We start from the raw sequence: 14,767 nt of genomic DNA on the forward strand, positions 1-14,767 counted from the left end.
ATAAAAAAGTTAAAAAAAAACCTTAGTTCCATTGAAGATAAAACTAAGAAACAAGAGAAATAAAAACATAATCAAAAATAAACTAAACCAATACCAAAAATACATCAATAATAATAAAAAAAATCAACAAAATAGAAAAGAAAAAACAAACGACATAAACAACAAATCCAAAAAATGCAACAGATTATAAAACAAAAAATAAAATAAAAAAGTTACAATGAAAGAGATACAATATTATGAAGAGAAGATGAAAACTGAACAAATAATGAAAGAGGAAAACAAGTGATACAATCAGTACTCTACGTGATTGACGTGTTGTAGCTTCTCAGGCTAAAGTCACGCGCGCACGCGAATAGAGGAGAGCTTTTCAAAAAAAATGGGCCAAACAATTAGGGAAACAAGCCCAAAATAAAAAAAGTTAAAAAAGAAACCACCACAAAAAAAACGGCAACTATAAATCAGGAAAATTAGCTCACGAAAATAACATTATTTTTGAAAAAAGTTTCCAAACTTAGGTGGCACATCAAATTTTCCCTTAATTTAATATAAAATTCTGCATATAAACTAGTCCTAATTAATAAGGTGCCACCGGTCACTTGAGGTAGTACTAATAGTCCACTAATATATATCACGTGGAAGATATATCGAACTACAATATATTAGTGACTAATCGATGGTAATATTTTTATTGTAACTATTATAGTTACATTTTTTTGGACCTGTAATAGCAAGTTACTAATAGGTAAATATTCTATTTTTAGAATTAATTAATTATAATTAACTCTTTTCTTAATATAATTAATTAAATATTTAACATGACCTCTTTTAGCAATTAATATCTATAAATATTTTTTTTTTGTTTATATTTAAATTCTTACTCTAATTATTTTAGCAATTAAGTCATTTAATTATAATATTTACAATAAAATTTATTTTTTTACAAAAATTAGACTTCTTTTTACACAAATTAAAATTCTCTTCTTATTATAAATTTTTAAATAATTAATTATTTTTAAATGATATTTAATTATTTTGTTACAATTAGATGACACTACTACGAAAACACACTTTAGAGGCGGTTTTTAAGCCATTTAGGCGTCGGTTTTCGCGAAATTCGCTACCGACGCTGATCAGGGCGACGCTAAAGGGTTTATATGAACCGACGCCATATATACCCCTATGGCGTCAGTTATTAGCTGGGAACCGACGCCATAGGGGTACATATGGCGTCGGTTCCTAGCCAATAATCGACGCCATATATGGCGTAGGAACCGACGCCATATGTACGCGAATTTCAGTTTTCCTCATTTTTTTTAAATTTAATTATATTATTTTAATTTTATATTTATTAATTTATATATTATTTTATTTAATTTAAATTACATATTTATTTAAATTTTAAATTACATATTTATTTAATTTAATTATATATTAATTACATTTTAAATTAAATAGTAATTAAATTTGGGTAAAAACATAATTTGATTTCATAAAAGTAATTAAATATTACACAAACATGTAAAATTAGTTAAAAATATTAATAAGTTAATAAATCTAATTACAAGTTAATCTATAAAAATTACATAATGAAGAAAAATTCTTCGACCTTTGAACCTCAATCGTCACCGTGAATCACCGCCATCAATTGTTCGATCCACTTTCGCTGTAGTGGTAACAATTCTGTTTTTGGATCGTATTGCTTCTTACCCCCAAACTGTTAAAAAAATTAAAAATTTATATTAGTTTATGTATATGTATATTATATATTTGTTATTATAAAATTTATATACTATGATCAATAATTAAAACTTACAGCTTTTTGATCTTGTATGTAACGGTTGGGGTTGGCACGTGCGACGATGTCAGTGATATATTTCAAAACATAAAAACCGCATTCTTGGCTTTTAGGTTGTCTTGGACAGTTTGCTTGTGAAATTCCTTGCCACGGGCCAAGATACTGATGTGCGTCCCCTATATACATGAATGCCCTGTTTGGGAAAATTATATTAGCATTTCAATTCCTTAGTTAATTTAAATTCGTTACATAAGAAGTCATTAAATTATTACCTTCCGATCATTTGTTCTATTTCTTCGGGAATTGGGCGGCCTTTTACAGGGTTTAAATGGATAATTTTCCTTGGCGCAACCACCACTAGCGTCCAATGCATCCTAGAAAATTATATTGGAATATAAGTAAGATAGTATAAAAAAATTTGAAGACATAATATAGAAATGAACAATTAGCACTAAAGAATTTAATAAAGTTTACCCGATATTCCAAGGAATAAAGAACATTTGGTGGTTGTTGTTCATTAATGATAACCAATTAGCCAATCGTCTTGCCGCATCGTCAAAAGACTGACTCTGTTCTTCATCGTTGATCCCATGCACTGTGAGAAGCTCTGGGTCGTAAAACTTGAAAATTTTTCTCAGACCGTTGATGCTCTCCCATATGTGCCTGCCAAAAAAATTGTTAGTGCCTTATAATAATTTAACTATAATTTGATATAAGGTTAATTAGATTAAAGAAGAGTATACATCATTCCAAACAGCATTCCCTGGTTGCCGATGTAGTTACACGTAGCAACCTGCTGCAAATCCTCTCCAGAAAGCAGGATCTGGGTACGCGGTGCAATGAATCCTCGGGGGACAGAAATTGTGATTATATCACGTTTATCTTTGAGCCTTAGGAATTCATGAATCATCCATTTTAGCGAATTAGGGATCAACGCCATCTTCTCTTCCGTGAATAACTCATCTTCCCGTGCACCACGGCCTTGTGGAGAAAGCATCGGAGCTTTCCCCTTTGACGTATCACGTCTTGAGGGCGGTTGAGCGAGTGGACCCTAAACAAAACAGAACATAATATATATCAAATTTTATCTAAATTCTACCGAAATTTCGGCAGCATAACGGTTGTAATTGAATGACCCCAAAAATTTTGAACATGGCTGTATAACGACAAATAACACATATATAACAGTAGTTTGTTCATCCATCCCACCGCAGCACATATATTCGCAGAACCTACTTCACTACGGATGAATATTGAAGATATTCAAACTCCACTAATCATTAATAATTAATTTCAGTTGAGAAGTTACCTCGGTTGTTAAAATTAAGTGTTTAGGCCAAGGAAGGAACATCTGGTATACGTCCCTAACATATCTGCACTCTTCAATTGGGACTGGGATTTCAGCGTCCTCTTGCAGGATTTCCGTAACCATGATCCGAGCATGTGAATCATCGTAATCCTGGCAGTGAACTTTGATCGTACCCACATGCTCGTACAAATACCCTCGGACCACAATATTGTCGATGTTGTCAGAGCAGAGATGTACTGTCTGATTAAGGGCCGCATGGTCCTCAAAATTGTATAGGATACCTTGGTCGTTGAGGGAAATGAACTCCTCAGCATAAATTTGTGGTTGTACCTCATCCTGAGGAGCGTATGGTTGTGGAACATACGCCTCACCAGCCACCTCTCCTTCTTCCTCTTGTTCGGCAGCGTTCCTCTGCTGCTTAAGGGATTGGACTTCGGCTTTTAATTTTTCAATCTCCTTCGCTTGCCGAGCCACAACATCAGACACTTCCCTTTTCTTCCTGCCGAACAGTTGAGATGCCCTGGTCAGGAACCTACAAATCATAAAATGCAAATTAGCAACGATTTCATTTGTGTAACTAAATAAATAACATTTGAAGTAATAGCATACCCAGCAGCCCTGACACGTCCAGGATGCTCTGGTGTCCCGAGCGCCTGCGTGAGGATATCGTTTTGGCCCTGGACCTGAATTTGTCCCTGACTAAGCTTCTCTTCTAATTGAGCCTAATGCACGCATATATTCAAGCAATTAGTATATGAATTATATACATATGGATCATTAGGTAAATGTTCGCCATGGTAATACCAATTAGTATAACTTCTATTGAAACCTCGTAAATACACATGGTCCTTAATCATTGTAATATTCCCTTTAGATACATTACAACAATCTACACACGGACAATGAATACGATCGTGATTTGTAGAATTCTTTAAGACAAACTCTAAAAATGCATTGAACCCTACTTGAAATCGCAGTGTGTCTCTCTCCTCACGCATCCATGATTTATCCATAACAAAAATCCTATCCAAAAAAATTCAGTATTTAGTAACTACTTATAGCTAGTTACTAATTACACAATGTAACTAACTAAGTTTCTCACAATTTATTCATATTAATTTATAAATTACTCAAATTCTCGTTTTAGATTAGTTCATATTATTAGGTTGTTTTGTTGATTAGAATGTTATTAAAATGTTAAATATTTTTAATAAATAAAATTGAGGGGAAAAATTTTTGGTAAAGCAATAAAGGTATTAACTAATATTTTCCCCTTTTAATTAACTTTTGCTCTTTATTTTCTTTGAAAAATAAAAATCCACATTGAACCTCTCAAATGAAAGAAAAAAAAAATAAAAAAAGAAGGATTTTATATGTTTATTTTGTTAATTTATTTAGTAACTAATTATATCTAGTTACTAATTACACAATGTAACTAACTAAGTTTCTCACACAATTTATTCATATTAATCTAAAAATTACTCAAATTTTCGTTTTACATTAGTTCATGTTATTAGGTTGTTTAGTTGATTAGAATGTTGGTAAAATAAAAAAGTTTACATAAATTTGAATATTATTATTTTTTATGTGACCTAACTTCTTATTACTATGTTATAATTAACTATATTATGAATGGTTTTAGTAAGATTTATCCTAATTCTACCGAAATTTCGGCAGCATAACGGCTGTAATTGGACGTTCCCAAAAATTTTACAAGTGCCTAAAATAACAAACAAAACAGATAAACAATACAAAATTAATCCACCCATCCGACCGCAGTACATGTATTCGCAGAACCTACTTCACTACGGATGAATATTTAAGATATTCAAACTCAACTAACATGCATTGATAATTAATTATATATTAAGAAAAAGTAAGTAAAAGTATATACCTATAATTGCAAGCCCAAATACGCTACACACAAAATTATGCCGAACTCCTATAATATAAAGAAATACAACGAAATTACAAAATTAATTATTTCATAACTTATAACTAGTTATAAAAAATTGTAACAAGTTACTTAGTTACTAAATTATACATACATATATATATAATCAATTATATCTCACACTATTATCTCAAAAAAATAAAATTATATCACACACTAATTCCATTTTTAAATTTTTATTTCTAAACTAATTTTTTTTTTGAAACTAATGAAATCCCTTCAATGTCATTTTATTCACAATAAATATATATTGCAAAAAATATATAAAATACAATTACAAAATTTATTTTCATAAAAAATATACACACACTATATACACACACAATATATACACACATTATATACAAATATTCAATAAAATATACAAATACATATATATACTATACATTGTGGTATAAATTATTACCTAAAAACCGCAATCCGACGACCACCGTAAAAAATCCCGACACTATACACATAAAACACAATAATATTACTAATAAAATAAAAAAACTCAAATAATAATTTACAAAAACAAAAAATAAAACAATATACATAATACAATAAGAATAGAAGCAATATTTATACCTTAAACGAGGTTGAGATTGAACAATTTCTCAACAAAAATGGGTGGCCGGATTTCACACCCAAAATTTACTATTTGGGTTCGGATGACACTTTTAGAGGCTAAAAAATCAAAACTTTTTAGGTGTATGTTATTAAGTATCGAAAATGGAGGATTTTAAAAAAAAAATGGGCTGAAATGGTTGAGAAATGGGGGAGATAGGGTGGGGAGAAGGTGGTGGAGGCGAGGGTTTTGGCTGAGAAATGGGTCTCTGGTTTTTTATTTTCTGGGTTGCTGAGTGAAGTGGGGAGGAAGAAGGAAGGTCGAGCAAAGATATACTCTGATCGACCCTATGGCGTCGGTTCCTTCATAGGAACCGACGGCATAGGGTACACGTGTCAGCAGACTGTGTACCATATGCCGTCGGTTCCTATACAGGAACCGACGCCATAGGGTAGTTCAGAAAAAAAAAAAAATAAATTTCCAACCGCCTCTAAATGGTATAATACAATTTTATACCTACGGTTTTTATCAAAAAACCGCCTTTAAATGTCAATTTCGAACATAGCGGGTATTTTCACACCCTTTAGCTTCCCTTTTTATAAATAGGGTTGAAAAAACTGCCTCTAAAGGCTAATATTGTAGTAGTGTGAACTAAGTATGAGGCCTCAAGCTAGTCAATCGATAACAAGTGTATAGCCATTTTTTTTAAAAAAAATTATTCAGCTTATTTCACTTTATACTTTTTAAATATTTAAATAAAAAAATTAAATAATTAAGTGTAATAATTTAAAATTAAGATTACAAGTATAATAAAATTTAAATTATGAAGTTATATGTGTATAATTTTAAATTATAAAAAGTTTTGCTATAAAGTTTTAAATAATTTAAGTAAAAAAAAAATAAATTGCTAAAAGATTCTTATATAGTAATAAATTGCAAACAATTAATTAATAATTATAATTAATTTAATTTTAAAATATAATTAATTTTAATTAAAGTTTTATAAGGAAATAAATTATTGAATTACTTTCATGTAACCATAGTGTTACAATAAAAAAATGTAACCATTGAATAGTTATATATATATTTATATATAATACAACTCAGATCTCTATATATTAGAAAAATATAGTAGAATTAAACCAAAAAGTTTCAGTTTTATTTATTTTTTGGTTGAAAAGAGTGTTTATTATTCGCTTATCACAGTGCCACAGTAAAGGACCTCATACTGTAGTGTCATACATATGCATTTGGAAAACACTATATAATGTATTTTATCAGATCATATTGTAATGTAAGCTTGTCATGATGATGATAATTTATATATATATATATGAGTAATATATATGCTCTAAAATTAAATATTTATAAATTAAAATTTTAAAGTAATTTGAAAGATTCCATTTCCATGCTTCATTCAGTCAGAAAGGAGGTGAAGAAAAGCCAAAGTAAAAAGTAAAATTAAATGAAAAAGAATGCAAAAACTCTGGCGCGAGTTCTGGCCCATATGGAAGAAGAAGGTCATAAAGATTAAGGAGAAGAAACACACATAACATAAACAGCTGCAGTAATAAAAGCAAGGAGCTAGGTAGAATATTTAAATTATGGATAAAGACTTTTTTTTATGTAGTATTTTACTTTTGCCCTTAGTGCTGGGAAGATCTTGTTTTGTTTGAATAATTTATAAGGTTTTTTTTTTTTCTTTTTTGGAATAACATTATAACACGGTGTTTAAATATTGACTACCTTTTTCTTTTCCAAAAATAAATTATGCTATCGAAATTAGAACATGAACTATATATAAATATAATAATAACTACAATGTACGTATAATATGTGTACTGTTATATATAAAAATGAAATATTTGCACCAATAACTATTATTATTAAATTATTTAAGAATTTATCCTTACCTATTTTAATACTCACAATTTAGGCATTTCTTTTTTATAGGTATACCAATGTATATTTATTGCTTCTCTCTCTTAAACTCTGCCTACATGCTAGCTTTTTTATTTTTTTTCCAGACACAGTAGCTTTTTTTTTTTAATAAAAATCTTATTTTTTTCAAAATAACAGTAAACTAGGTTGATCAAATACTTTTCTTTTTTACATTCTATTTTTTTTTTATTATTATTTTACATTCTTTTTTGTTTTTTAATCTAATTAGTAGTTTTAGAAAAAAATAATTATATGTATCAACGTGAATTGTATTTATGAAATTTTCTTAGACCATTTTATTGTTTTCAATACCGCTACACGCCTACTAAAATTAAAAATTAACCATATGTTTTTCTTTTACATTTTATTGACTCTCCTAGTTGATATATAATCAGATTTTTTTTTTTAAAAAAAAAAATTATGTGAATAAACGACACAAATTGTTATTATTCTCACTTTCTTTATTTTTTTTTTATTTCAAAAGTTTTTTCAGCCACGCAATTTATTATTTGGACACAAAAATTACACTATTATAATCTATTTTTTAAAGTGATCATTTTAACATGTTAGAAGAATATATTTTTCTGCTACAAAAAAAAATGACTAAAATTAAAAGTTAGACTAAGGTTTCTTAAACAACAAAATAACACACTATAATTTAAAATCTAAACAAGAAATTATAAGTCTCCTCCAATATTTATCTTTTTACTTTTTTTTTCCTTTTTGTTTACTTCTTCTTTTTCTGACATTATTATCTTCTTCATTTATTTATTAATTTGTTTTTTTGAAAAAATCTTCTTCATTTATTATTATTTTTTTTATTATTCTTTTTCTCTAAATTTATTATTTCTCTTAGTTTTTTTTATTTTTCCTCTAACATTTAGATATCTCTCTTACATTTTAGTATGTGTTAAAAGAAACTTTTTTGTTCCTTTTTTATATTTTGTAACAAAAAGTAATAAAATTTAAAATTTAATAAACTTTAACATATCAAATAACATCATAACTTAACTTAAAGTCTTTTATTATTTTGTATTTAAAAGTTAAAATATAGTATACTAATAATAAATTTATTTAATAAAAAGAATTTAATATGTTAATAAAAAAACTTATAAAGTTACCAAATAGTATCTAAAACATAATAGAATTAGTTACAATATGAAAATTATTATATATATTAATTTTAAAGTTGTCTGATCAAAATAAGCAACCAAATGTGTATGAGAAAAAAATTATCTTGAATTAATTTTTTTCTAATAAAAAGTAACTAATTGATATATTATTTACATCAAAAGCAACCAAAAGGTTGCTTTTTTTAAAATTTGCAAAACACTAAAATTTCTGGAAGCGAGATTTTTTTTATTTTTTTCAATTTTCGGTAATTATTTTATATTTCGGTATTTATGCTGACGTGGCAATCGGTATTTGTGCAAATAATTTTCTTAAAGGTATTTTTATAAATAAAATCAATTTTAGGTATAATATTGAAAAGACCCTATAAAAATTAAATGGGATATTCGCGGCTAGTTAAACTCTACGACTAATCATATCTAACTACGTAAATAGATTTTTTTTTTTTTTTTTTTTTTTTAAATAAAACACTCAAAACTTATTTTTGAATCAGCTGTGTTTCATACTGTATTAAACCAATCTTATTGTCACTACAAAAAACTGTTATTTTTAGTGATAACTTTTTAGTCACAACATACTTTTTTCGTGACTAAATGTGACTTTAGTCACAACAAAATATTACTTGTGACTAAAATATATAGTACTTAGTTATAACTTATTACTAATTTAGTTTTAGTCACAACAAGTATTGTGACTAAAAGTACATTTAGTCATAACAAATTGTAATTTTTGTGACTAATACTTTTAGCCACGGACCTTTTAGTCACAATATAAGAATCATGATTTATAATTAGTCACAATATTTTCACTTTTAGTCACAAATTTTGTTGTGACTAAAAATAAGATTTTTTGTAGTGTGTGAATCATCAATTAATTTGAGCATTTTGAAAGAAATTTTTTTTTTGTATAGATGGTTAATTTTTTAATAAATGAAAAATTAATTGATGTGTCAAACATAAATTGGTTTAATACAGTATGACACACAATTTTTGAACGGGAGATTTTGATTCTTCTATTACACGTGTCAAATTTTTAGTAAAAAATATTGACGTAAAACTACTTGAACTCTATATGATTAGTAACACTTAACCACATAAATTAAGTTTTTGGTGGCAAAGTGACACTTAACCGCAAAAATTATCAAAAAATCCATTTATGTAGTTAAGTATGTCACTGATCATAATTCTGGTATTTTTGCTGTTTATGTCTCTCACTAAAAATTTATCACCTGTACACATTGATATGTCTACCGTAACACATAATAGAGCCTTTTGAACGGAATGGATAAATAGTTATTAGAAACAATGTTTGGAGAGTTTTACAATCAAAAAATCCATTATGTGAATAAGTGTAATAGAATTTAAGTAATTTTTTCAATCCCAAATTAAATTATAAATTTCTACATACTCTAAAATCTTTTTTTTTTCTTCCTAAACTTACATACTCTAAAATCAAAATGCTGAAAACAGTGACTTTCTTACCAAGCAAGATTGCATAGTGACCCAGCCAATTTTTATATATTTCACGCTTATCCATAAGTGGGTCAGCATAATGAACATATACAGATTAAGATGTGGCCTGGCTACAGGGCACAGATCATGGATTTCCGAGCCGTCCTTTGATTGCTCTTCTCTTCTTGATCGTACCTCTCTCAGTAATTATATATAATAGCAATTACTCATCCAAGTAAGTTCTTTTTCTTTAACGCATCAACCTTTTTCAAATTGGCATCCATAGGCATATTTAGACATTTTTCGAATGAAAATGTAACTGTTTTCACTGCCAACGTTCCATGACCAAAAACTGACTTGACTATCATGGTGAGAGAGAGAGAGAGAGAGAGAATGAACTTTAGAGAGCTTTGGAGAGCTTTTCTCTTCTGTACTGCATATTCTTTCTACTTTATTCGTCCATTAAGGCTAGGCAGCTAACACCTTGGTTCTTGCAAAAGTAAAAATAAAATCCCTTGATTCCTCTCTTTTTTATGGAACGACCAAAACTCCATTTAATTTATAGATTAATAATATAAGTAATTATTAAAGATCTCCCGTTAAAAATAAAGTTCATACTGTGTTGAACTAATTTAAATTTGACATGTTAATTAATTTTTTAATAATTAAAAATTTTACACTTTAAGTTGGTCAACAAAACTAGTTAGCATATTTAAATATAAATTAAAATAGTTAATTTATAAAAATTAGATTGATTTAACATGGACATCACAAAATCTTGATTCCAATATATAAATATTTTTTGGTGTGACGTAGGGTAGGTAGAAATGATCTGATCAACTCAAACCCTCTTCTGTTGAAGGTTTTCCAAAATGCATGAAACGGTTTGGAGTTAAATTGAAAGTGTGGGGCGATATTCTATGGAAGGATGATATAGGTAAAAGCCCTCATATATATATATATATATATATATATTTATATTTAATATTATTTATTGACCAAAAAGATTATTAAATGTTGAAATGTTGAGACTATCTTCTAGCTTTTTTGACCACTACCAGTACCCACCCGTAAGAGTGACAACATAATGTGAACCCAATTGAATTCTATTTGCATAAAAATTCTAGAATGGTTGGGCACTTGCGTTTGGTTAAATATAGAATTGCATGCATGGTTTTGAGTGTCATTCTTGGCGTTTTCACATATTGTTGTCTTTCTTTTCAACTTTCACTCTCACCGGACCATATCATCATCCTAATTATTACACAAATCATTTTGTTTGGTACTGTACATCTTTTCCTTAGTAATCTGAATCTGGAGCGAAACACTATAAAAAATATTATATATATATAAATTCAGGTGAAAACCTCTAACTAAAATAAAAAAAAAAATGCATTTAAGAGTGGTCAGAGAATGTAAGAGTTAAGTAAAGTCACTGTCTCACTCACAATTCCATGATAATCGGTTTACCCATATCACTTTATTACATTTTTCACTGATTTTGTAAGTAAAGCTACTATAAACGAGGCGGCCATGCCATGCATGGTTCTATATTGGTGAATAAATGAGGACTCCAAGTTAATATTGTTACTTACAACTTTTTTATTTCTTTTCAAAAAATTAAATTAAAAATAAAAAAATAATGAGAGAAAAGTTGAGAACTAATTACCAGTAGATCGATGGATGCAAAAATATGATAATGAACTCAATTGAGAAGAGAGAGACTTAATCATAATGCCTAACTTCCCGAACTGATCATATATATAGGCTGATTTAAAAACACAATGATAACCTCTAGCCATTTAAGTACTCCATGAAATATCACAAATTCATATACGTACATATATATACATTGATCGATCCTAATAATTCATCTGTTTTCTTTTTTTGTGCGTTAAAAATAATTCAATTATAGTATAGCTAATAGCTAGTCCCATATGTATCAATTAATGCGCTCAAGCAACAGCAGATAAATTAATGAAAAGAATATAAGATGTCATATTAATACTTGTCAACCCCATATAATATCTAACTTACAGGACACGATATACTATAGCTACTACTATATATATTACTACAAACAAACCCACGATGACCGTACTCAATGTACTACTACTATACTACTCAAACTCCATCATATATATCACAATAAAACTAATTATAATCAAACAAATTTATAATAATATAGTATATATAAGAGAGTCGACACAAATACACACAAGACAACCAAATTATAAAATTTGATTTCGAGTACTGATAATTTTTTGACACATAAAGATGAAGATGAGATGATGATTATCCGTCGAGAGAGATCTCTAAGCTGGATGTGGTTTTATCCAACATATAATCCAAACGAAAGTACTTACAAGAGAGGATGGGTTGTGGAAGTATTGATATTAGTAGTGTTGAGAGTTGATAAATCTGTCCACTGTGTAGAGCTAGCTGTATTACCATTACTCGGCCCCCAGTAGTTATTATTTTCTGATGATGAAAGACCCAAATTAGGTCGTAAAAGATTAAGCCCACCGCCACCGACTAATAATTGATTACCCCGGTGATCTTCAACTTTCACTTGAGGGATTAACTGTGAAACCCTAGACCTAAACATCATATTGCTATGATCATGACTCATTTGATGGTCATCATGATTATCTCCAACCTCGACCATACCACTGGTACCACTACTGCCTTGAAAAGGGTATAAGTTATTATTACCTGGGTGTGACTCAAAGTCATGATGACCACCGCCCATTAGAGGGAATTGCTGCAAACGCCACTGATCCACAACTTCCGATCCTATCTGAAACCCTAAATCACTCCCACCAGCTTGGATCTGATGATGATCATTATTATTGTTGTTATTATTCGCAGTAAAGTTTAAGCCCAAGTTTCCAGAGCCGAATCGGGTTAGGTTTTGCATAGAGGCCAAGAACGAGGAGGTGTTGTTATTATTATTATTATGACCACTCATCGGATCTGCTGAGGGACTAATTAGGCCGCCCCCACCAGTCGAGGTCGAAGAAGACGAACCAGCCGCTGTTTGCTTGTTCTGATCACCTGAATTATTGCCAGCTGGAGACTTCGAGCCCCTGCTGCTGCTTTTAGATGTTTTCTTGTTTCTTCGGCAACCCCCGCCGACTGGAACGTTGCGGAGGGCGCCGCCTCTGGTCCAGTAGCGGCGACACGTCTTGCAGAAGTGGCGGGGCTGAGTGAGACTGTAGTTGTTGAAATAACAGAACTTTGTATTGCTGGATTGACATCGTGGACACTTGAGAGCTGTCTCGGGCTGTGGTATTTTCGCTAACCGGGCTCGGTCAGCCATGGAACCTGGTCTGATCGACCCTGTCCCAGTTCCTCCGTTGGAAAGGGAATCAGAACCACCACCACCAACATGATGTGACGGAATAAGTTGGGCAGGTGGCGGCAGTGGAGGAAGCTGGCCGCCGCTACCGCCTCTGCCGCTTTCAGGTGAAATAAGGCGTGATAATTGTTGTTGGTGTTGTTGATATTGTTCATGATTTTGTTGCTGCGGAGAAAAAAATCCCAAATGATAGTTATGTATGATAAACCATATATATTTATAATTATATACATACAATTATTTTGAGGTGGAGAACCAAAATTAATTATCTGGTATATTCACAAGGAAGAGATAACAAAGGAATAGGAATAATAATCTTCTTCAGTTTCCTTTCTTTTCCATCTTTTTTTTCTTTCTTTTCTCTTACTTTCTTTTTTGGTGAAAAATAAGCTTATTAATTAGATATAGCTATAGCAGTGGATATATATATATACATAAAAATAATAAATTGAAGAAAAAACCTCACCTGGACGTGCCAATTGGGAGGATCTAAATATACTGGAATGGATGAGAAAACCATGGTTTTATTTATTTTTTTCTTTTTTTCTTTTATAAAGTTTGATTGCTCTTTAGGAAAATATGGTGGAGAATCACACCCAAGGGAATACTACCAGAGCCAAGAAAGAAAGAAAGAAAGAGAGAAAGCAAAGAGAGAAAGAGAAAAGAGAATTAAAGAGAGAGGGAGGAAAGCTAGGAGAGGCTTTTGTATATTTATTTGCTTTTTTATTCTCATCCTCTTTTTGTTTTATTATATTTTTAGGGTTTTGATGATCAGTGGCAATTTTTTTCTTAACATATAAGCTTTCTTTGTTGGATGCTGTGTACTGCAGTTTTTAGTGCTTAAAAATTCTTATCATTTATATATATATCATCATCCTTGTATATAATCTTAATTATACAGTAAATTGATTATATAATAAGAAAAAGTAACATATATCGTTGTCGATGTTTACGTTTAATTATTTAATTTATTTTGGTCCATATATATCACCTTCTATTTGGCATATCGATATATATTTATAAATATAAATATCATATTGGTGGGATCACCGCTAAAGTAATTAAGAATATGAAGAAAGAATAACGAGTTGCTAAAATAACTTTTAATTTTTTTTGGCTAAACAAACTTTAAATGTCTTTAATATTTATGTCATGTATCAGATAATCAGGGGAACAAATTAGCCTTTTGCCACAGATAGTGGGCTTTTGTTTTGGTTGTCATTGTTTGTGCTGCAGTTAATCATACTATCCTCCAGAGGAGGAACCCTACTTATTAAC

At 29.7% G+C, this 14,767-nt stretch overlaps 2 protein-coding genes across 2 annotated transcripts; both read right to left on the reverse strand.

Annotated features, from left to right (window-relative positions):
• Window positions 1-1,042: 1,042 nt before the first annotated feature.
• On the reverse strand, window positions 1,043-2,822 carry LOC133035075 (uncharacterized). The gene is made up of 5 exons (XM_061110755.1): window positions 2,539-2,822; window positions 2,270-2,458; window positions 2,068-2,169; window positions 1,814-1,988; window positions 1,043-1,714 (listed from the first exon to the last, which is right to left on the reverse strand). The coding sequence occupies exons 1-5, from the start codon at window positions 2,790-2,792 to the stop codon at window positions 1,616-1,618; spliced, it is 819 nt and encodes a 272-aa protein (XP_060966738.1). The 5' UTR covers window positions 2,793-2,822; the 3' UTR covers window positions 1,043-1,615.
• Window positions 2,823-12,129: 9,307 nt separating this feature from the next.
• LOC115718555 (dof zinc finger protein DOF2.4) lies at window positions 12,130-14,372 on the reverse strand. Its single transcript, XM_030647354.2, has 2 exons — window positions 13,956-14,372; window positions 12,130-13,654 (listed from the first exon to the last, which is right to left on the reverse strand). Exons 1-2 carry the CDS (start codon window positions 14,007-14,009, stop codon window positions 12,491-12,493), a joined length of 1,218 nt encoding a protein of 405 aa, XP_030503214.2. The 5' UTR covers window positions 14,010-14,372; the 3' UTR covers window positions 12,130-12,490.
• Between the last annotated feature and the right edge of the window lie 395 nt (window positions 14,373-14,767).

The sequence above is a fragment of the Cannabis sativa genome, chromosome 2 (assembly GCF_029168945.1).
Source record: "Cannabis sativa cultivar Pink pepper isolate KNU-18-1 chromosome 2, ASM2916894v1, whole genome shotgun sequence".
In the NCBI taxonomy this organism is placed as follows: Eukaryota; Viridiplantae; Streptophyta; class Magnoliopsida; order Rosales; family Cannabaceae; genus Cannabis; species Cannabis sativa.